This window comes from Haemaphysalis longicornis, unplaced genomic scaffold (genome assembly GCF_048455015.1).
Source record: "Haemaphysalis longicornis isolate Haplotype H1 unplaced genomic scaffold, Haemaphysalis longicornis Haplotype H1 scaffold_4, whole genome shotgun sequence".
NCBI classification, from domain to species: Eukaryota; Metazoa; Arthropoda; class Arachnida; order Ixodida; family Ixodidae; genus Haemaphysalis; species Haemaphysalis longicornis.
Window position 1 is genome coordinate 20981490 of NW_027526361.1, and position 23413 is coordinate 21004902.

The 23413-nt window shown below is 47.8% G+C and overlaps 1 protein-coding gene across 1 annotated transcript; it reads right to left on the reverse strand.

Moving 5' to 3' along the window:
* Positions 1–87: 87 nt before the first annotated feature.
* Positions 88–20878, reverse strand: LOC144178353 (selenoprotein S-like). Its single transcript, XM_077706133.1, has 4 exons — positions 20635–20878; positions 17140–17274; positions 12923–13038; positions 88–1821 (listed from the first exon to the last, which is right to left on the reverse strand). The coding sequence occupies exons 1-4, from the start codon at positions 20717–20719 to the stop codon at positions 1564–1566; spliced, it is 594 nt and encodes a 197-aa protein (XP_077562259.1). The 5' UTR covers positions 20720–20878; the 3' UTR covers positions 88–1563.
* Positions 20879–23413: the final 2535 nt, after the last annotated feature.

Below are 23413 nucleotides of genomic sequence, written 5' to 3' on the forward strand. Positions count from 1 at the left end.
TCATAGTATATCTGAACCTTTCTAGGTCAATAGAGCTAAGGACTGAAGTGTTTTAGTCAGCATTGAAGAGGGCAGACATGCACCAAGAAAATGGTCACACAAGTTTATTAAATTAACAACATGTGTAATCTCATAAAACAAGCCCAGCACCAAAATGCCCACATCCGTCAGAACCGTTGGCCAAATACCAGTTCCAGTACTGACTTCATGAGTCTGCATGAACATGCCATGTTGGCCTTCGGACATCAGGTCTCAGTGACCATCCATCTCAATAGGTTCGCACTACATGCACACAGAAAGGCATAATCGTGTGGGGCAAAACATGGGGTTCACACTCCAGCAGCTGTGGCGACAAACTTCTCTCCAGATTAACAAATCTCCTTAAATTAGATAGCTATACTGACATGAGCACGCATAGTTGGGCACTTTAGAAGGCAACACACTATGCAATAAAGTTGCCCAGAATAGCCGAATAATGTTCTGAACAAAGGCGGGCAGCATAGCTTGAATGGGGTCGCAAAAACCCAACGAATCAGGTGTTAGCAGGTTACTGACACATCCCGAAATGCTGTTAGCTGAGAAATGATACCTTGCCATGGGAACAAGGCAGAGAGGAAGCATGAGCTATGCGTTCAGATCACGAAGGAGACAACACAACTCGCTTTGAATGCACATACAGGGTGCAAGAAACTATGCACCCAAAATAAAAGTAGATGCCATCTTTTCATGGAAGAACCCATGCACTCAACTGGGAATCGTAACATGTTAGCTTCCAGTGACCAGTGTATGTAGGGAACTTTTTATCCTGCTAGGTACATTAGTTTGTCTTCTACAGGTGAAGGTATGCATATTTCTTTTTATATTTAGAGCAGCCAAAATGCACCTACCTGACATCTGTCGTGTTGATGCCCTGCGCCACATACAGCAAGCAAAGCGTGCACATATTAACTGGCTTGGTTAATTTAACGTTGCGTTCGAGTACTGTTAAAAACCACAGAAGATAGCAACTTGATAGTGCTTCTCCTGATAGGCAGGTTCAGTAGAAATTGTTTGAAAGATATTTTCGTCTGTGGATACGAGAGACAGATGCAACGCTTTATCAGAACACTACACAGCATACACAAGCTCATCACACTAGGCTGCAAATATGCACAACACAGAAGCAAGCGAAAATGATGGCAAAGAGGGCAAATCACAAGAGTATGCGAACGGCGTCTGCTCCCTGCTTCTCTGTACTGCAGCAAAAGGTCAACCCTCACAGCTGCAACAACACTTCTCAGAGCACGAATGTACCAAACCTCCTGCTAATGCAAAAGAAGCCCAGACTTGCTTCAAGCTCTGCCGCCGCATGAGAGAATAAGTGCCGGCCCCTGCAAAACACGCACAAGAAAGCTGCCTAATTTAGCGTCAATGAGAGATTCGAGTTTCCTGGACTGAAAGGCCAAAAATGAGAGGCTAAAATTTTGACTTTTGTTTTGAAGGTGGTTCTAGAGAAAACCAACGATGCTGCGCCACCACAGCTGCCGTCCCATAGTGGGGCGAGTGGAACCCCTTGCTTTAACCTCATCCGCCCCCCTGGCTGGTGCATCTCCTCTCGGGCCGGTACGAGGATCCGCCAGAGGAGCCCGTCAGTGGGTTGTAGTCGGTGCCGCGCAAGCGGTCACTGCTGTCATAGTTTCCCTTGGGCCTCCGCGTCAGCCCACTCGAAGACGCGGCGCTCTCCTCGGCGCATGCATTGTTGCGCAGCTTGGACCCCAGGCCACGGCCCTGCTGCAGTTGCTCCCAGTTGTTGATCTTCTCCTGCCGCTTCTGCTCTTCCAACTATGGGGAAAAAAAAAGGTTACGGGATGATTCCGTTTTCGAAGGAATTGGCAAAAACACAAAATGTGAAGTAAGGTGTACACAGATTATACACGTGCCTCTCTGTATGCACCATTTTCAACACCCCCCTTCCCAAATCAGGCCAGGAGCAAATACCACATTTTCGCGTGTATAACCTGCCCCTACTTATATAGCCCCCCCCCCCCCCCCCCCCCCTCCCCCTTCCTCCCTCCCTCCTCTCTCAGCCCTCCCAAAAAGAAAAAAATTATTTCTTTTGCAGTGCGCAGCCAGAAGTGGCGAAGACCGGAGATGCCGAGCGGAACGCGTTCCGCTCCCCGCTAGCAGACGACGCTCGCTTTCCTAGCGCAACTCGCAACCGCAGCGCTGCGGTGGCGAGAGTCGCGGCCGGCCGCCTTTTCTCCACGGCCGCGGCGGGGAGATACGGAACTGAAACTAAAGCGTGGCAAACTGTTCGCATGGCGACGCAGTGAAACATCCCCCTCGCGAGGGGCACGATCAAATGCAGAGCATATCCGGGGGTTGTGACGTTAAGTAGTTTGCGTTACGTTAATGTTGTTGCACTTGTGGCAACTGCTGACGAGAGAGCGCTCGTCAGCAGTAAAATTGGCAGCCTCGGCGCACGTTGAGTCCGAGAGAGGGGAGAGAGTGTCCTTGAAATGTGCCTGGGCGCGCTATCGAATGTTGATCGGGCCAATAGCGAAACGTCTGAGCCGGGCATGTCGAGGCGAGCGATGCGGACTACTACGGATGCCTAGAACGGGTGACATCGTGAGTTAAAGAAATGCTCTGCATTTAAAAAAAATCCTTGCATATTGCCGGCACATTTGATGCAGGAAAGGCTGCACCAAAGCTACTGTTCAAGCAACCCATCCCATACTACGCAGACAGAAAAAGCGCATATTTAGCAAGTAGAATACACTGACTGCAAGGCGAAAGTCATAATTCACTAATAAAATTCAGCCATTAGAGTGCGCTCGTCCTTGTTTTTTCTTCCTTGTCGTTGTATGTTTTGTGCAATTGCTGCCATGGAAGGCATAGTGTTACGGCATAGGAGCTTCACGGCACAACGTAAATTGCCGTAAAGCTGCACTAAAGGAAAATCCCCGTGTATAATCCCCCCCCCCCCCCCCCCCTACTTCGCCACTGAAATTTTCGCATTTCTGGTGCGGGTTATACGCGCAAAAATATGGTATCTTTTTACACTGCATTTCCCCTCCCACCACAATCCAGCTTCTACAGTACTACTGAGGAGAAGGGTTCATCAGGCCTCTCTGTCAAATATAGACAATCGAGTTGTGGTGAAGAGGCCGAAGGCAGGAAGGAAGGAATAAGTTTTTTTCGTCCATCGGGATCCGGTATTGGGGGTGGAGGAGGCCCACAGGGCCGCCGCGACCGCCAGGGCCCGGGAGGTGGTCAGGACTTGGCCGGACTCCCCAGGGTCATGCAACATCTGCTCCCAGAGGTGAGGGGAGGGAACGGGGGGGTACGGGTCTGCGGGGCATTCGCAGAGGGAATGGTAGTGAGTGTCGAGTGCCCCGGCTGGACAGGTAGGGTCAGTAAAGAGGTGTGGATGACTGTGTATCGTATCAATTGTGTTCTGTGTGGGAAGGTGTGCGTTTGTAGGATGCGCAGCATGTGGCCTGTCTCCGGAGAGAGGTGTGGGTGCGGGGGTGGGTATCGGCGGCGGAGAAGGTGGTAATGCAGGGAAATATCCCTGTATTGCAGGAGGGAAGTTGGCTTGCCTGCAGGGGAATCGCGTGTAGGCGTAGTGGAAATGGCGATCCGGTGAATTAGTTCGCGAGCACGTACGTGCACCACTTCATTAGCGCCTACACCTGTATGGGCTGGTGTCCACAGCAGGGTCACGATGTCACAGCAGGGTCACGATGTCAGATGGAGGATTTTTTAAGAGAATTTTCAATGCCACGGGAGAGATGTTACCGTGAATAAAATTGCGGATGGCCTGCTGACAGTCACAGAGGACAAATTCGGGGGTGGGGTGGTGGGTGAGCGCGAGGGCAATGGCTGCCTCCTCTGCCGTGGTTGTATTGCTAATTAGGATGGTAGCCGCTGTGACGTTTGGTGATGTGTGATGGCCAACAACAGCTACACAGTGTGCAGGTTTGTGAGGGTAGGGGGTGGCATCAGTGTATAGTGTGCATGGTGATGGTGGGTATAGTTTGGCGCTAGCGTTGGCTCGTGCTAGTCGGCGGGCTGCATGGTTGGGTGCATGTGGCGAGGAATTGGGCGAATTCGGATGCTGTTACGGATGTGAGGTGGAATGGGGAGTGGGGGGATTGGGATGGTGGGTGGTAGTACGTTTATAGAGTTGAGAATGTAGTGCCTGTAGGGGAGGACGCGAGGCGTGTGAGTTGGGAGACGCGGTGGGCGTCTAGGTGCTCCCGTATGGTGTTGTGTATGCCGAGGTCGAGTAAGCGATGCGTTGGTGCGTATGGGGGAAGCAGGAGTGCATGCCTTTATGTCTTCCAGAGAAGGCATCAAGTGAGTCGAGTTGGGTAGCTGTAAGGTTAAGGTATGGTAGGTGGTACAAGATACAGTTGAGGCCCAAAGTTAGTTAGTGGATTGACGAGGTCAGAAAATTTGGATGCAAAGAGTGATCATGATGCATCATAATGTACATATACGTATGGATAAATTCTTTCGTGGAGTAAGTGTACATCACACTCTGCGGGAAAAATGCAAATGTACACCAAGCAGTGTATGTACAATAGGTGTGGCTTGTTTTTGGGTTACACAGCCCAAAGCTTTAGATGGCGAAACAAATGATCTGACACCTACTGCCCAATGCCACTGAAATCTAACGGCGGTAGGGTGACCACCTTCCCACTAGCGAAATCCAGGACATGCTGAGGGGGAGGAGGGGGCGGTATTAATTGACACAGCAAGATGAAAGTTGACTAGAAGAATTTCTATTATTACTCTTGCAATGTTTTTTCATCTATGCAACAGAGAAATGGAGCAATTGGTATGAATTGAAGTTCAAATACACATAGCCCATGTCTGCACGGACAACTTTCAATCATAGTCCCCCACTAGCAATGAACTGCAGCACCCTGCTGTACACCTGCCGCGGTGGCTCAGTGGCTAAGGCTTTGTGTTGCAGAGCCTAAGGATGTGGGTTTGATCCTGGCCGCGGTTGCTGCTTTTCTGGTGAACGCAAAAAGCGAAAACGACCTAGTGTCGAGATTTTGGCACACATTAAAGATCCCCAGGTGGTCAGGATTCATCCGGAGCCCTCCACTACGGTGCACACCTCATAGCCAAGGTGTAGCTCTGGCATGTTAAACCCCCCAATCAATCAATCACCCCGTGTGCCAGCTCCGAAGAAAGGGGGAGGGGGGGTAGCATGCGACACACCATGCATTCCCACAAGTAAAAGTCTCCCCGCTGACGATGCAGTCAACGACAAAGGGGGGCCCACTTAGTACCAAGCGGCCCACGCAACAGTATCGCCACAAGTGGAGCAGCTGCCGGTGTGCCTCGGGTGACCACATGAGCTTCCTCCTAGATTTGTGGGCACCTCTGCATAACACAACCAATCAACACGTCACTCCCCAGTTTTGGCAACGCATGCTCCACTAGACACAACGTCGGCACCTCCAATTCACCCACAATGCATGGGATTCCACCGGCTGACCTCACAAATGACCTCACGCAGGACATAGGAATAAGCAGTGCCGATTTCTCCTCCAATGCTTTTTTTTAAAATTTATGCCCTGATTTTATTAACGATCACTAGTACTCTGTACTGCTGATATGTTTACTTTTCGCGACAACTTGTCCGTAATATATGAATGGTATTAATGCGAGTTTTCAACACCTTCGAGCGGGTTGACGTTCCTATGTTTATTTTTGATTACGGCCTCACCGTGAAAATTTTTAATTGCTACACAGGCTTTTGTCTGTTTACAATGAGCCTGCGCCTTTCTCCAGCCTTAAGTTCGAGAACTCACGACTGCTCACAGGCTGTGTACGAGGCGAAACGCGTCATGGGGTAATGGGGAGTATAAAAATACGGTACCAAGCATTGGGGGCCCCCAAGAAGTTAGGTGAACCTAAACGCAACGCGCTTGCGCGCGGCGAGCTTTAGAAGAGGGTCTTCTGTTCTCCAACAGCCAGCTCGCCGCCTGTTTCGGGAGCACAGAGTCCAATGTTGGGAACTTTAGGCTTAGCGTTGCGTCAGATATTTCATCGCCGTAATCGTTACAGTCCCTAACACAACTTTTCACCACAGTGTCACCCCCTTCCTCGGGTGTGGAAGTTCGTATCCGCGGTGACTGCCATTTAAGCGATCTATGATCAAGATACCTGCCACAGCCTCAGCCGACTTTTTCGCGCAGGTACTGCCACCCTTCGGCCTCTCACCGCACCGTGCACGAACGGGCCAGCGGTAAGGCAGAGCCAGCACCGACATTCGCGGTAGATCACGGCAGATATTTGAGAATCACTTTGAAAATCACAGCTGATGACACTACCTAGCACAATTTTTCACTACACAAACATCCACTTTCGCGAATGTAATACTCCTTTTCCGCGATCAGTGTGATTTGCTGCCGCGATCTGCGTCAGTTCGAGCCTCCGGCGGGCAGGCATGGCGGACATGTGTACGGAGCGTTTCTCCGAGCAATAAACGCTTCATGATTTCCTGCTTCACCAATTTCTTGCAAACGACAAGCGAAATCTAGAAATTTAGCTCGGCGATCGTCGTAACCTACAATGTTTATCAAGGAAACGGGCCACAGCTTATGCTTACACCGAGTTCGGTCGAATACGTCCGCATACGCCACCACGCTCACGTCGTTTGCGGGCAGCCAACCCATGAGGTCAAACTATGCCTCACATGGTGATAATTAACTCCAAAAGCCGAAGATTTAACCCGAAAATACACTTAGAAGGCGCGTCCTAGACGAAATGTCAAGCGCTGCAAGCCAACTACGCAGCAAGGAAGGAACGGGGATCTTACAAGTGACGTCAAAACGATCGCAGCGCCGGCCTCTCCAGTGGTGGCCCTCGCGGCCAATACCTGTACCCCCAAACGGTTTCATCTCCGTTGGCAAAAGTGCCAAGGCGCCAAGAATACATTTTTACACTGCATGCTTCGCCCTTCCCCAGGTTTCAGGTTAGTGGAGATGGCCCGGGATTTTTCTTCCCTAAAAAAACTCAAGAGGGCCCCAGAGTTCATCTAGAGGTATGACATGAAGACGCAACAGTTACTGACTGATAGTGTGGCAGATAGGGGCCCACTGAGACACTCAACGATAATTTCCATATCTAATACTACATGCCATACCAACCGGTTCACCGAGATAGCAGCGACAAAGCTTAGAATCGTATTTGACATGTCACTGCACAGCAAGGACGCAAACTATTGAAATAAACAACTGGACCGTCGGCCAAAGCTAAATCTGGCTCTCGCACACTTGCTAAATTTCTGAAACCACCCAGTCACACTCATTCCCGATTCGAAAAAGAAGTTTCCACAGATTAGTGTGGCACATAAAGTTGGTAATGCCCCGAGATTCTTGTTGCTCCCACCCGAAAATGGCAAGCCTTTGCTGGAAATCACTGCTTTCAAGACAGCCAGAATACCATTTGGGAAACAGCCAAGCCCTTTCTTTTTGGCAGCAACACTCCAGTGCTACCTTGAGAAAATGGAGGTGGACCACAAAGAAACAGCAAAGATGCTGAAAACCTGCATCTACATCAATGACACACTTTGCAGCATTTCCAGTGAACACAAGCAATAAAAGTATGCAGCAAGGTTAACTGCACAGATGCCGTGTTGTGTCGCACAGACGCCATGTAATTTACTTAGCGGAAATTCAAGACAGACAAGAACAGCTTTACACAAAGAATTCGAAGGAATAAAAGGTTCAATGGGCAGAATTGGGGGGTTGCATGGACAAGCATCGCTTCAGCAGTGGCTTGCATATGGTCTGATGAGAAGTAAGTACAAGAATAAGGAAGTCAAACAAAGTCCAGTGTATTTCAAAACACTATTCCCACAGGGTTCTTCACCCATGCTGCATCCCTCTCCATCTTAGATTCTTACTCTCCATCTTATTCTGCAACATGAAATTGACAATGATGATAATTCTGACAGAAGATGAGTTACACACAAAGCTCAACATTTCATTGCAAATTTACTAGCTCCAGAATTCATTTTTGTCCTTATGAGCCACCTGGCACAAGAAAACCTTTTCTTTAGCTTGACTTGCCTTCAAAAAGTGTTCACGTCTATTGGTGAATGCATTTCAGGAACCCCTTGCTCTGAAAGTCTTTCACAAGTACCCTCACATAGCAGCCAATCCACGAGACAAAACTGTTCGGCTGGGTGACTATCCTGTGTTTACAGAGGGCATGAAAGCATAAGTGATACAATTCAGTCAAAAGATAACTGGCCGAACAAACATCGCCGTAACTGAGATATGTGTGGCTTGCTTTTATCTCTGGCTATCCAAGTTGTAATTGCACAGTGCGAGACTAATTTAGCTTCACAAGAGAAGCTGGCTGCTGCCATCTCCCTTCCTTGGTGTTCTTCACAATTTCTCTTCCTACGTGGTGGTGGGCTTTTGAAGTCAATGCTGCATGACCACAGCGGATTTTATACAGCTTGAGGTGTGTCCACTGGGACAGCGTAAGCGATGGAGGTTTCAGCTGCTTGTCCCTGTCTGTAAGATTCAAAGCTCCCATGTGCAGTGTATCACTCACAGGTGTGGCTGGCAAAAGTGTTGTCGGAAGCCTAGTGCAGAGGGGAAGTGGATGTTCACACAAAACTTATTGTCAAGATAACCCATATATGCAGCTGAACGCATGTCTGGCTTTCCTGCATTGCCTATACGCCGTGCAAAAGAGCCAACCCAATAGTGAGGGGTATGCAACAATGTCAGGAGGCTATGCATACCACATTTCAGAGAGACTTTTAAAGCAAAGCTGTTAACCTCTTGCTGGTTGGGGTTTTATGTGGGTCTCTGCGTACAGAGACGAGCTGGAATCGAAGAGAATAAATGCAACATACCCGCTCATGTGCCTCTGAACAGCAAGAAGAAGAACAACAAAAGAATGTTAGAATAGGTAGAATCTGAGCTAGTTGGGTCATAATTGATTAAATACTGGTCAGCCTAAATTTAACTCAGGACACAGACAAAGATGAAGCGCTTGTGCTTTGTCTTTCATCTTTGTCTGGGTCCTGAGTTAAATGTAGGCTGACCAGTATCTGAACAACAGAATGAACCCGATGAAGCCAGCAAGGTGGCGAGTTGGGCTAGTTGGTGCACTTGCATCTTGAGGAGCAACGCGAAACAACGGGGACGGGGACCCAGGAAAAAGGAAGGGAGGGTGTAAAGTAAAACATGTATCACCCTTCGTACCGTGCTGTGTGGGTGTTGTTTATAGGATTCCTTTATCTTGCAGAAAAGTGTATGTTGGTCAGACGGGTCGCTGCGTAAACATACGACTAATGGAGCATCGTAAAACGCTTAAAAAAGACTAATACGCACGTCTGGCCGAGCATTGTCGCACGTGTGAGCACCGTTGTTATCCATTATTTCGTGAGACTGATATGTTGTACAGGCACAAAGACAGGCTAGTTAGAATTGTTCCATATCAAAAAATAAGGGAGTGATTGCGTTAGTGAATCATCTGTTACCTTACATGACAAAGAATGCATGTTTTTGGAACGGTCGTGGCGATAAGTTGTTGCAGTGGCAAGAAGGGTGTGATGTCAACTGCGGAGTGTTTCGGTATTGTTATTATGTCATTGGCTGGCGTTGGCATGTGGTGTGGGGGAGGGAGATTACGTGTATGTATATGTAGTTAAACGTCCTCCCATTCAAATGAGTTGATAGTCCGCACTTGTCCTGTTCACTTCTTTCTTTGTATCCCCGTCGTTTCGCGCTGCTCCCCAAGATACGATAAAGCCGGTCATGTGATGCTTCCCCATTCACCTGCTGAGAGGAGCCGTGAACACCTGAAACACAAAATCTCCAAAGGCCATGCCGCGAAGTTGCGCACAGCCAGCTGCTGATCCCGAGCACCCCCGTTTCAGCGTTGCGAGTAGTGCAGGAATGCATTTTTACTAGCGATGAATGTACCCACCGCATTCAAGAGAACCTGCACACACTTGCAGTAGGCAGAATGTGGCATAAGTTGAGGTGAAACCAACTGGAGTCTACCACAGTGATCACAAGGCCGCTCTTGTTACAGTTAGGATGAAATAAAGCTCTTCCAAAAGGAATTCCTCTGTCAATTTATATTACTTTGTGTGTTTGGTTTGGTAGTTCACTGGACATTCCCTTCTGCAGCACCGGTTTAGCACAAAGAAAGAAGGGTTATGAAGTAGGGTAGGCAGGCCTGGTAGCGTATACTGGGAGTGCTGTTACGATTCATTACGCCGCCACTATTCTGTTTGCGCATACTGCAAGCTTCCCGCAGTGCTCCTGTGCTTTGTGGCAGAGCCTACCACCCAAGCACCTTCCGTGTGGGGGCCTCATTGGTGGTGACTCAAGCCGTTGCAGTGACAGCCGACGGATATTCAAGTTGAAAAATGTCCCAGTGGGGCGGACGCAGCTGCCAGGATCTCCTCTTCCCCCTTCTCAGACTCAACAAGCATTGCTGCTGCCTGCCTTCATGAACTCGGAAAGAGTGTTTGTGTGTCTGCGCTATTTTCGGGCCATGTGCACAACAGCACTGGGAAAGCTGCGCGGCCGTTGAGGTTTCTGTGTAACGCCGCAACTGCCTGCCCTCACAAACTCGGGAAGAGTGTTGTGTGTGCCTGTACTATTTTCGGGATGCGTGCGCAGAAGCACTGGGAAAGCCGCGGAGCCATTACGCCGATTGTGTAAAAAATCGGCCCTCTCGATGGGTAGTTCAATTTTCATTTTGCAGCAGTGAATCCATGCTGTAGCTCTGTTCGAGTATGCTGTAACCTTGCCCAGAAGGGTATTGTTCCTGTATTGCTTCGGCTCATCTCTCTCCATGCAGTAAACCAGTTAAGTTTGCTTTCGGCATCCTGTCGTCATCACCGAGGCAGCAACCTTTGTTGGCTGCTCTTCACCACGCTACCACGCACGACGGAGGCGACGGAGCCCAATTCGGGGATGCCTTCCTGACTGCAACAGTGCCCATTTATGAGAATGGGGGAGCCGAAAAGCAGATAAAACCACTTAAGCTGTCATGGTGCTGCATTTTACACCTCATCTACTGTAACTACAGCCCATCCGGTGGAAACTCACACCACACCGGCCCGTTCCTTGGTTCACACCAACCTGGTTCCTGGGGCTGTCTGCAGTGTTGCATGCTATGATCTTGCACAGGCGTCTTATGATATGCCACACCATACTGTCAGTAATTTTGGAAATGGCTGCAGCCGATCCAGTGGCTAATCTGCATTTATGTTTATTTTCTTTCCAGTCTTTCATACAGCTGCTTCTTGTTACATACCCTTTTTCCGGACCACTTGCTCTCGACAGCCATGGACCCACCAACCTACATTGTGGGTCCAAGTTTTGTTCTTAAACAATACTCCTCAGGGCTACGTACTTTATCACAAGGTGTGTTTGGTGACCGACTCCAGCAAGAACTTATATGTATGAAGGTTACCAGAAAGGTTTCGGTGCATAAAAACTGCTAACCTTGAGGCGTGAAACAAATGTTGGTTGATGTAGCCTTGCCTCACTGTGGTATACAGAGCTCGAATGGCACAGTGTTACCTAACATCAATAAGCTCGGGTGAGTTAAGATGTTACTCCAGCTTAGGCTGCAGCCACGGCCACGGATCTCAACTGATGATGTTCTACAACTTTTTTGCTCTACACTGAATTTGTTCATTGTATCTAAAGTTTGTAATATGTGTAAGAAACATTTTCTGCGTGCAAAATATATGCAGTATGCACACGGCGGGTGCACTGACACGACCGCGGGCATCGCCTGCACAACGCTGGCTGGCAGTGAAGCTACGCAACTTTACCGCTCGCCCACCGGAATGCGATTACTGGGTCGAACAGCGACACGTGTGGAAAAATAGCTCGCAATGTGGGTGAAAATTGTTCTATGAATCGTCACCTGCACCACTTATGAAAAGTGGCCATCAAATATCCGCTGCGATGGTAAGCTGGCTGGCATTGTTTGAAGCTCCAAATGAGCGGCACACTTTCTGTGATATCATGAAAAATGATGCAACGATTACCAAAAAGCAAGGAACAATTCACATTCTGGCTCCATGCCATGAAACAGACCCTTTTTTTTTTAACACGAAAGTGTTTTTCGCTGGGATCCACAAAGATGTGACTGACGTAATATCTGTCACAGATATGACATCGCTAGAAAAACACGGCTGCGCCAGGATTCGAGCCGGGTACGTCACCGCCGCGACAGGAGGTGTCAGGCGCTTTACTGACTCCACTACGAGCTGAAGCGCAGACAGTTGTATGAACGCGCCACATATTTTTCCTATAACTGCCTCTATTTCAATGGTGCTGCCGTCTTGAGAGGTGAAGCGAAGTAGTGCATCACGATGCTAATGAGCGCCAACAGTTGGCGCCAGCTGAGCACGTCGCAACGCAACTACGCAACCGTCTGCCGTACACTCCATGGAGCAGGGGCGCAGTGGTCGCACATCTCCTGCAGTCCACCTTGAAGCATTGTCATTTGTCATTTCTGGACGTGTTGTGGATTTGGCAAGAGTGGATTGCTCAGGGTTGGAAACAAAAGCATTAAAAACAAAAATACAAATGGGAGAAAGTTGATTGCAACGCCAATAAAAATTTCAGAACAGGGACGGTGGTGCTACCTCAACAAGTATTGCCACTGCCACCCTTGTCATTGAGTTTCCCCATAAACACTCATTGAAATGCACATGAAGTAAGAGCCAAATATTGACAAAGACTTTCATGGTGCAAACAAAAAAGATTTCCGCAAGAAGCCACCGGACGTAAAGGTAAGACCCACCTGCAAAGGCAATAACTCAGCTTGCACAAATGCAGCACCAATGGCCCAGGTTCGGCAGTGCCACCAAAATAACAACAAAAGTAGCATGAAGGAGTAACCTCCTGTCCTTTACCTGTGCCATTTTCTCCTTCTGTTTTGCGGCCAGTGCGTCCTGCTGCTCCTGCATCCTGCGGCGTGCCCGCTCCATCGCTTCTTGTCGCTGCACAAAGGACTCGGCCTCAGCTGGCCCTGAAAGCGGCGGGTGGGAGACGAAGGCTCAGTCACCTGACCACAGGTTAGGCGAGACACACAGCCGTCGAGCTAGCAAGTGCATGTACGGGTGAAAGCAATCAAAACAGATGGAACGCAGTCAAACCTGGAATGCCGCGCTTAGGCACTTTGAATTCCAAATGGTGCTGAAAGTTTGAACATCCCATTCAAATCTTTTTTTGCATATCGAACTGTTTTCTAACCTCCTTTGAGCTTAGTCTATCTGGGTTCAGCTGCAACTTCAAGGAACCACGAAGACAAAAAAAGTGCGAGCCAATTCACCTTGTGGAGGTGGTTGGGAAGCGAAGTTTTATCCACCACCTACCACAAGTGAATACGGCCCGCTTGCGTTAATCACACGTTGCACTGTACTTTTAACACGTTCTTCTAATATTTCCCTTCAGCACAACGTTCAAAACGTCCTTATGGTCGGTGTGATACACACTCCGACTCTGCGTTTTCACAGCAGTTATATTTTGTAGCAACTGCGCATCTGCGTAACACCTGGGGGCTGACTGCGTCAAGCACAATCGAAACTGTTTCTGGTTTGTTTCGTACGAATCAATCGTTGATCTGGCTACTGCATATCCGAAATGCAAGTAATCCATAGATCCGCGGCAGAGACGGAGGATAAGCGAGATGCCATGTGTTGGTGTGAGATGCCTTTAATTTTTACAACGTAACGTCTAGAGTTATGTCCGACGTAACCCAAAATTGAAAACTAAAGTTACGTCTGACGGAACTTTAAGCCAGTGTCTAGATATGTCCGACGGAACCCAGAATTGAAAACTAAAGTTACGTCCGATGGAACGTTAAGCCAGTGTCTAAAGTTACGTACGGCTTAACCTGTAAATGATATTGAAGTTACGTGCGACATAAAATTAAAGAAACGTACGCCGCACACATCCTGACCCCAGTGGCTAAAGATATGTCGGACGTACGCCGATCCCAGAATCTAAAAGTACGTCGGACGTACCCCAATACCGAGAGGCTAAAGATACGTCGGACGTATGCCGACTCCGAAAATCTTACAGTACGTTGGACTAAACTCTTTTCTCTGATAAAGAGACTTTACGTCGGACGTGCCCGAAGCCGAGAGGCTAAAGAAAGGCACAGCGGATTTAGCCGGTGGATGACAGTACAGGCCCATTGGACACACAGCCCGCAGGTGTATTTTGAGGTTCTGCTATGTGGTTCCCCCTGGAGTATTGTGCCCAACACTTTATCGTAGTTAATGACGTCAGTAGTTTTTAACAAAGCAATGGGAGAGAAGAGCTGAACATGGCACACAGCATAGCAAGTAGCATCTTCTCTCCAGTTGTCTCATCCAGTTGAAAAGACCTTTGGATAAGTTCTGGTGAGCAGCAACTAGCCCATCTCCACTTCCCATTTTAATGCAGTTCAGCACTTATGTTGTGCAGACGCAGTTGACTACACTCCTTACAACCTTAGCACTGCCTGAACCCTGACCACAGAAGTGGGTGCAGCTCCGAGTTCAGCTGCACAGGTTTGTCGCTGATGCCCTGAAGATAGTATAACCAGGTATGAACTTTGACTTGGATTTAGGAAAATAACACAAGCCATGGGCACCCCAATGGGTAGGTCTTACTAAATTGGTAACACATCAAACAGGGGATGGATGCAAGCATAATAAAGCCCACACGTATTCGCAGTCCTTTAAATGGTCACCTCTTGACCGCAAACGTACAAACATTACTGCATATTCAGTTTAGCATGAATGTGCCAAAACTGCTTCCCTGACTGATTCCTTGAATTGGCATTGCTTGCTGTGCACAGTTTTGCAACAAACCTGTTTCGGGATTGTTTTGTAATTATGGTAGCAACCGTCAATGTCACAGACAGAAAAGCAACTCCACCAATGTGAAAGTGCATGCTAGCGACCTGTTGCAACCAAGAGGCTGGCCGACAGCCCTGCACCCTGAGCTGTTTTGAATTGAAGTGCACTTGTATAGGGATCTAACTTTACAGCAAAAGCAACTTCAAAGCAAGCCAGCTATGTTTGATCATGCAAATGACAGTACAACCTATGTGTCTATGCCCGTCACACGGCCCCTTGGAGTACTGAAAATAAACCCTTCAGCCCCGCCTTCAAAGGGGGCTACCTTCAAAGGTGAAGGGCTGTACCACTATGCAGCGGTAAATAACGTTGCAAGGGCCCGGAGAAAGGGCAAAGGACTCATTTTGTCAGTGCCGAACCCCTACTACTGCTTCAGCTCGTGCCACCAATGGGGAGTGTGGCTGGCTTGTGTCGGTCGCCATGTTCAGGCATTGGGAGCAGAGGAGAAAGGACTGCACACTGCAAAGCCACTGTGGCCCATCAGCTAGCTACAGAGATGTGTGGCGCTATTGCCCAAAACCCTGGGAATGGGGCCCAAAGGGATTCTTCCAGGAAAACAGCAGGATAGGAGGGTGACAAGAGGGAGGCCCGGATAATGCTACTTGCGGTGGAAGGGAGAGCACGGGGAGGATGCCAGTCTCGTGCCGCTGAGCTTTCTGACACGAGAGTGTTGGCTGAAAGTGATGTCACAAGAGGACTTTACGTCATCAGTGATGAAGTGATGTCATCAGCAGCAGCATTGCATTCTGATTGTCACAGTTTGGGGTACCTTGGAGAGTGGTTTTAGCACTGCCTCTCATTCATTCCTTCTTGGTACCCTTACCCACACCTTTCACTCATTTTTTTTCTATTCCCCAATCTGATTGACAGAAGCAGATGAAATGAAACTAAAGAACCTCAGCCTGAGCACCTAAATTTCTGGATCAAAGTGTTCATGGCTGTGAATTCACGGAAGTTCAAGAATGACTGCACTCAGCTTGAAGCAGTCACGCATGTCATCAATTCAAGTTTATCAAAACAAATGGGTTCATTTGAGGCTTATTATTTGTGTTAGCATTGCACATAAAGTAAAAGACATGCCTATTTTGAGCACCTTAGAGGCTAAACCGGATGTAACACCCAGCATTCCTTGTATGAACCAAACAATACTTAAACTTCTCACAGCATTCACGTTGCTTCACGAGAGCATGACAAAAATGGAAGAAATAGAAAATAAATCTGCATGGTACACCTCAGCGCATGCTACAGAGTCAACTATTCCATGCCCACACTTGCACAGCTTGGTTGAAGATTCTACACTCATGACCCTTACCGCAAGCCTCATGCCATGAAAACTGAAGAGCAAAAACAATTTTGCATGCAATGGAACTTCATAACAAAGCATATTCTTAACAGGAGAGCGCTTTTTAAGTTCAAATTCGGGTTTTACACGCTGAAGCTCCACCTATGCTATGAGGCACACAGTAATAGCGAGACTCGAATTCACTTAGCCCATCTGGGTGTCTTTATGTGCACTGCAATCTGGACCAACGGGCATTTTTTTTTTGCTTATACCCCTGCTACACGGGCGTTTCGAAGGCCTTTGAACTGAATGTCATTTGGCTCAAATGCCACCTTTGAGCTGCTACACGACGTTTTTCAAAGGCCATACTCTAGGGAACAGTTTCTGCATGCCGTAATTACAAAAACAATTATTTATGAGTAAAAGTTGGTTGTTAAAGTTCATAATCTTCATAATTTTTCATGTGTGTTTTCGTTTTCTATCATTCGTTCTACTATTACAATGTAACCTCGTACTCTCAATGCTGGCGGTGTGAAAAAAAAAAAAAATGTTTGTTTTGTGCACGTTTAGTGTGCGCTTGCAGGTTGATATCAATTTTATCACTGATAATTGTGTTTTTCTGGCTCAGTTTAACTTCAAAATTAATTTTTTGTCAAGTTACAAGATCAAAAGTGGGCAGCAGTGGCGACACCAAAACATGGCACGTGAATGCGGAAACTTTTAAGTGCCTTGAGAATTTTCGTGCAGATCAGCGGAACTCCTTCCAGTTCGAATGGCATTTAAAATTTCAAAGGCCATTAAACTCAAATGTCCTTTCAAATGCTTGTGTAGAACAGGTATTGGAGAAACAGCTGCTGCGATGGGGAATAGAACCCGTGTCATCGTGATCAGCCCCCCGATGTCTTAGTCAATAAGCCACTGAGGCGGATGGATACATTACCAAAGTTCTGCTGGGTTGGTGGTGGTGAGGTTTGCTTCCTTGACGGGATGTACGAGCCAAGCTTTGTGTACAGAACGTACAGGCCTATGAGCCCAAACGTGATGAACCAGCCATTGCGTGCGATGAAGTTGGAACCTGTATAGAAAAAACAAAATTAGAGGAAAGGAGGCAGCCACAAGAGGCCACAGTGCAAACGATATCATCGATGATGTGTAGCAGCCCTTTTGCAGCATCACAACTGTACTCACTTAAGCAGTGGCACTTACAAGAAAGGCTAGGAAATGAAGACAACAGAAAATTTGCTACCCGTAAACTGGAAAGGTTCCATCGGTTCCCCAGTTAAGTCTATGGAGATTTCTCCCATTTCATAATGCATTCTGTAAAGAAGTTGTACAAATGGCTGCACTATAAATACCACAAAAGTAATGAATGAATAAATGAATAAATTTATTTCACAGGGATGACACTATGGCTGAAGGGGGAAAAAGTGGTAAAAGGAAAGAACAATGGTCCACATTTTCACTTTTAGGTCCCTCCCACGAGCTGCGACTCCTTGGAGAAGGCCCACATCGTGACTTGCCACCAGTGTCTTCCACTTGGTTCTTTGGGTAGACGCATTCATTGAGGGGCTTTGGACTCGCGAAAGTAATAACAGCAAAGCACCATGTAATGACGCAAGGTTCAACAGGAACGGGACAACAGGCTATGCAAAGCACCCGCTATCTCCGTGATGAGATGCAACACGCACTTTATTATGCTCCCGCCAAAATGATTGGTATGAGGAAAAAACTTATGTGAACAAATATTGAGATCTGCTTGTGTGTAATTTAAAACATCTGAATGCTCTTGGTTGAAAATGGAAATATAAAGTTGCTTTGGCAGCTAAAACAACCTTGTAGGCTAAGGCACGCACACTTAACAGGGCTGGCACTATCCACACTTTTAAACCATTTGCTTGGCCAGCACTATGTCTTTTGAGCCCCTTTCCATCTAGACTTGTCTGGCCAACACAGCCTGTATAATATTGCCCGTCACGTCACCCACTTTCCAATGGAAGGTGTAGGGATGCCTAAAGAAACAGTAGGGATGCATCGTTCGGTTACTCATCCATGGTGCAACACGACCGCAGGCGTCCCATCCCGCCTTTCATAACCACTTCAGCCTGACACACTGATTGACAGATGGACACAGCAAAAATGTGGATTTGAAGGAACGCGATACAGAGTCCATGAGGCCCTGGGTTCCTACCTGGACGCCTCAGGACTCCTCCCGGCTCTCCGCTTTCTCCCCAGCTAAACTGAACTGTGGCAGTTTTTTTGGGTGTGTAAGTGTGTGTGTGTGGGGGGGGGGGGGGTCTTTTTCTTTCTTTTTTTTTGCCTTCGTGTTTTAGAGTTTAGCTTGTATATATTGTACATATATATCCTGTTAGGCCTGCATATATGTTTATATGTATCCTCTCCTTCTCTCTATCCTCCCTTTCCTGTACAACTGTGTTCCCCATTCCTCACACCCCCCACACCAGCAGGCGTTCCGGTGTCCACCCTTAGGTGAGACAAACAACGACTGCTGGTGGTTCTTCCTTTCCTTGTTAGCAATAAATTCATTCATTCATTCACGCAAGCTCAAAAAGGCTGGACAAACCCTGTAAATGGACCTTTTTCCAGTCGAGATCTGCGCATGCGCAAGCTGCCGGTCCACCATTATTGGTAGGCGCCTCCGGCAAAATAAACAAAAGGATGCCCCTCAGCTTTCTGCTTAGAAAGTGGCTATGCTGTCTAGCGCTGCACGTTCTTATTTTTTCTCTTTAGACAGCACGTGGTCGGTTTGTACGTGCACACAAAAATGGCTTTCTAAGGAAAAGGGCAAAGATGTTTGAGGGTGACCACACTGCGAGCACATGGCTGCCAGTGAGGGAATAAACGAAAAAAAGTAGAGACAAAGGGGCCCTTCGACCCCAGCAGATCAGTCATGGGAATGTGCGCCTGCTACCTTCATGTGAAAGGTACGGGTGACAGGTGGGTGCGGGAGGGACTGCAAGACGAGAATATTTTGTGCACGAGTTCTCCAAAAGCCAAACTTTTTGGGGGGCGTGCCTTACTGCCATTTTTAGTTCGCCATGGCGGCCGATAGGAGGACCAGTACTAAAAAAGGTCATTGTTTCTTATAGTTTCTGCAAAGTAGTGCTGCCAAGCTGGACACAGCCAGAGACCGGAGCACATGCCAGCATGTGGGAAAGGGCACGAGAGAGCAACAGGAAAGTGTCTGTTTCACCATTTTCGGCTGATGCAACAGGCAATGCTACTCAGAAGGGATTGGTCTGACTTAAGTGAAGAGCAGGAGCACAAAACTTTGCCAGCTTGCTGTAGAGCTGCACAATTTTTTTGCCAAAAATTTCCTTTAGTGGTAAAATACCACTTAATATATTCTCAACTTCACTGGGCTGCGGCATGCCACCGCAATTGTCCACTGCGACATTACGGCTTTGTCACAAACCAGAAAGTCAGTCGCCCGCCCATTCATAGAAGGGTGATGTTTCACGGTGAACTCACAATGCAGTAAAATGCATCAAGCTACACTATAATAAATGCTACAAATATATGAAACTACCGAAACTGTTCTTCTTTTATTTCGTCAGTGTTCGGACAAAACATAAAATTCCTCCGTTTTCACCACGCGACAGGAGATTTCAATTCTCAGCAAGCACCACCGGTATTGCCGCTAAGCTTTTTAAGCCATCAGAAGCCCAAAGGAGAAATGTTGCAAGCACTTCCGCGAGGGATTATCTGCTGTTTTTACGGAAGCGATGCAACGCTTACTTGTAGTTACCGGTATAACAACTGCGATAATCCTTTGACGGCTATACTGAGAAAGAGCTACGACACGAAATTCACTGCGAATCGAAGTCAGTGACATCGCGTTCACGTCCTTGACGAACCACAGAAAAACCCAGGAACCGCACTTCAGCCTTGAGGAAAGAAAAACAAGGTAGCGAAGACTTGTTTGCAAGAAAGATATTGATCACACATGCTTTCCCGCAAGCGCTTTGTGTTCTATTGGATGAATAATAAACGATTACATTATAAGCAGTAAAAACTATAACCGTCAATCTGTAACACGGAAACGAGGCAACTTGATACTTTCGAGGGTAGATTAAGGCTGTGTCACAGGCAAGCCACAACAAAGTTGCCACGTATTACTGTAGCCACTGCAGCGTTGAGTAAACTTATGTGTTCTGATAAATGAATAAGCACAGCTAAATGCAGTCAAAACGGGGGCAGTAGTAACATGATCGTAGACATGTGAAACAGTACGTGAAACTGTCGGAAAAGTAATCAACGCTTATTGACCAACTTGCAGCACGGAGCCACGCCAATCGCAAGCTAACAAAAAAATGAAGAAAGAATACATTCGCGCTAATAGTTCCGAAAGTGAAGCATCACGGCGGTCTTAGAACACGTCATAACTTACGATTTCGGGCCTTTCGTTTCGTCTTACCTATTTCAAGGAAGTTAGGATCTCCTGCGTTCGCGTCAGTAAACAAGTTGGTGGTCGCGCCGGCGATGTTGTCAGGCGATTCCATTGCAGACTGAGATTTCACTGACAAAAATGTTGGAAATATAGGTTTCCCTACTCAGAGTGACAACGCCGAAAGTAACTTCATCTGAACCACGACATTTCACGCACACAAGCGCTGCTCTGGCTTCGTCATTGTTTTTACACTTTATGCGAACGCAGCGCCGGTTTGAGTAGATTGAGGCAACTACCCTAGTACTGAAATTCTTAAAATAAATAAATGATTACCGTACACCACTTTTTTTTTGCTTTTATGGTTTTCATAAAATCATAAAAGGAACTGATGTGCATGTGCGTACGCCTGAGCGAAAACGAAACCCACTTTCGAAAGGAAACTTACGATACAGGCGCAGCGGGCGCAGAGTCGTTCCCGTGTCGCCCGTTTCCCTTTCGGATGCGCGTGTGTTCTCGCGCAGTTTTTACACTCCGAACCATTACCAACTCACTCAGCTTGTCGTTCTTCTGAATCAAAGTTCATTGCTAAAAACTATTACGACCATATATGGTTCGCTTCATAATGATTCCTTCAAGCGATTATGGGCGCCAAAAGTCGCTTGCTTAAACAATTTAAATGGATTGTACTGTCGCAGTTTTCAGAGGACAGAAAAAAGCATCTGAACTACTCATAGGAACTACTGACTCAGCCACTCTGTGATGTCAGAACTAGAATATATTCGGTAGCGTTAGTAGATCGAGTCGCCAATTTCAGCTTATGGACAGGGTGTTACATCGGCAAACGAGCGTCTCTAAAATTTTTCCCTGGGCGAACCGCTTCTCCGTTTGGCTCAAACTTTACACGAAATCGCATTTTGGGGCCTATTTTGTTTAACACAAATAACGAAAACATGACTTTCGCCGATGTGAAAATGGAGGCCACCTTGAACGTTTATGACCATGCAACCTGGAATATCTATGCATGAAGCATATATGTCCGTCTAGTTGATGTTCGCGGAAACTCGAGGCCAGCTCCGCATGCAATATGCAAAAATTGAAATTATATTACCTTTGAAGGGGTAATTTTGCGTGACCTTGAACTCGCGGAAACTTCGCTAAGTAGCCCGAGGACTTTATTCATGATTGTCGGCATACCTTGTGAGGCTAAAGCCACATATAATTATGAAAACAGTGAGGATGTTTTAAACATATATATTGTTACGGGGATAAGCAGGCGAGTAAGAGGCGAAGTGGGGTTTATTCACAGTAATGGCGGTGGTTCACAGGAGAGCGTGCAGCCAACATCGATTCCGCCCGAAAGAAGCGCTTCGTTCCCTTCTTCATCGGCCGTGCAGCTGGCGGGGAGGATTTGCCCGTACAGTGAAGCAGTCCTGACATTTTGTGTAACATTTCCCCCTCCGCAGACGAAACCCCCTGGGAGAGTCATTCAGCAGCGCGCGGGTTGTAAGGCGTGCAACATGTACAAGCTGAGTCTTGCTTGCCCGGCGTCCGGTCGCAGTGAGACGGGAAATGACGTAGGTGACATCGCTGACACGATCCACAACAACAAATGGGCCAGTGTAACGGGACAAAAACTTGGTACACAAACCGCGTTTCCTTAACGGTGCCCATAGCAACACCAGATCACCTTTACAAAATGCAATACTGCGGTGGCGAGCGTCGTATCGGTCCTTAGAACGGCGCTGCGAGGACAGTGTACGTAGACGGGCTAATTGGCGGGATTCTTCAGCCAGGCAAAGGGTTTTGGCAATGGATGCCTCGTTGTGCAAGGAAAATGGTAGAATGGTGTCGATAGGCGTCCTAGCTGAGCGGGCGTAGACGAGGTAGAAGGGACTGTAGCCGGTGGTTTCGTGCTGGGCGGTGTTGTAAGCGTAGGTGATGAATGGTAGTATTTCATCCCAGTTTCTATGGTCGGAGGAGATGTACATCGAGATCATGTTGATGAGTGTGCGATTCGTGCGTTCCACCAATCCATTCGTCTGTGGATGGTACGGGGTAGCATGCCGGAACTGCGAAGTACAAAGCCGAAGTAATTCCTCCACAACATCCGCAATAAATTGGCGGCCACGATCACTGATAAGCACACGAGGGGCGCCGTGGCGACGAATAAGGGCATGCAGCAGGAATACAGACACAGAGGTTGCTGAAGCAGTTGGAACAGCTGCGGTTTCCGCATAACGCGTCAGATGGTCAACACAGACGATAATCCAGCGGTTGTCGCCAGGCGTTCGTGGAAGTGGGCCTACAAGGTCAACCCCAACCTGCTCGAAAGGAGCAGTGGGTGGTTGCACAGGATGAAGCAGACCGGCAGGTATGGCGGCAGGACGCTTGTGACGCTGGCATTCTGTACAGGTGGCGACGTATTTTTCAGTCGTGCGCCGCATGTTGGGCCAGTAAAAGCGCTCTTGGGCGCGGTGTAATGTCCTAGCGTAACCAAGGTGTCCAGACATCAAATCATCGTGCATAGCGCGCAGTACGCAAGAGCGCAGACTCTCTGGTACAACCAAAAGAAACCGCGCACCAGATGCTCCGTAGTTTGCCTTGTAAAGCAGGCCGTCCCGAAGAGAAAAGCGATTAGAAGGGGCGGATGTACGAGCACCGGCGAAGAATGGGGCCAGCTTGGGATCGTTCTGTTGCTCTCGTCGAAAGGTTTCAACGTTGGGAAATTCCTCAGATACTGGCGCGAGGTAGTCGTCGAAATTGTCCGCGTCGCACGCAGTCGTTGAAAGTGGTAGCCGGGAAAGGC

What these genes read in the sequence shown, in the direction of transcription:
- LOC144178353 (XM_077706133.1), bottom strand. Translation starts at nt 20,719, where the DNA reads ATGGAATCGCCTGACAACATCGCCGGCGCGACCACCAACTTGTTTACT. An exon ending in TCCTAACTTCCTTGAAATAG is followed by an intron (nt 17,275 to 20,634) that starts GTAAGACGAAAC and finishes TTTTCTATACAG; the next exon opens with GTTCCAACTTCATCGCACGC. An exon ending in AGAAGGAGAAAATGGCACAG is followed by an intron (nt 1,822 to 12,922) that starts GTAAAGGACAGG and finishes TTTTCCCCATAG; the next exon opens with TTGGAAGAGCAGAAGCGGCA.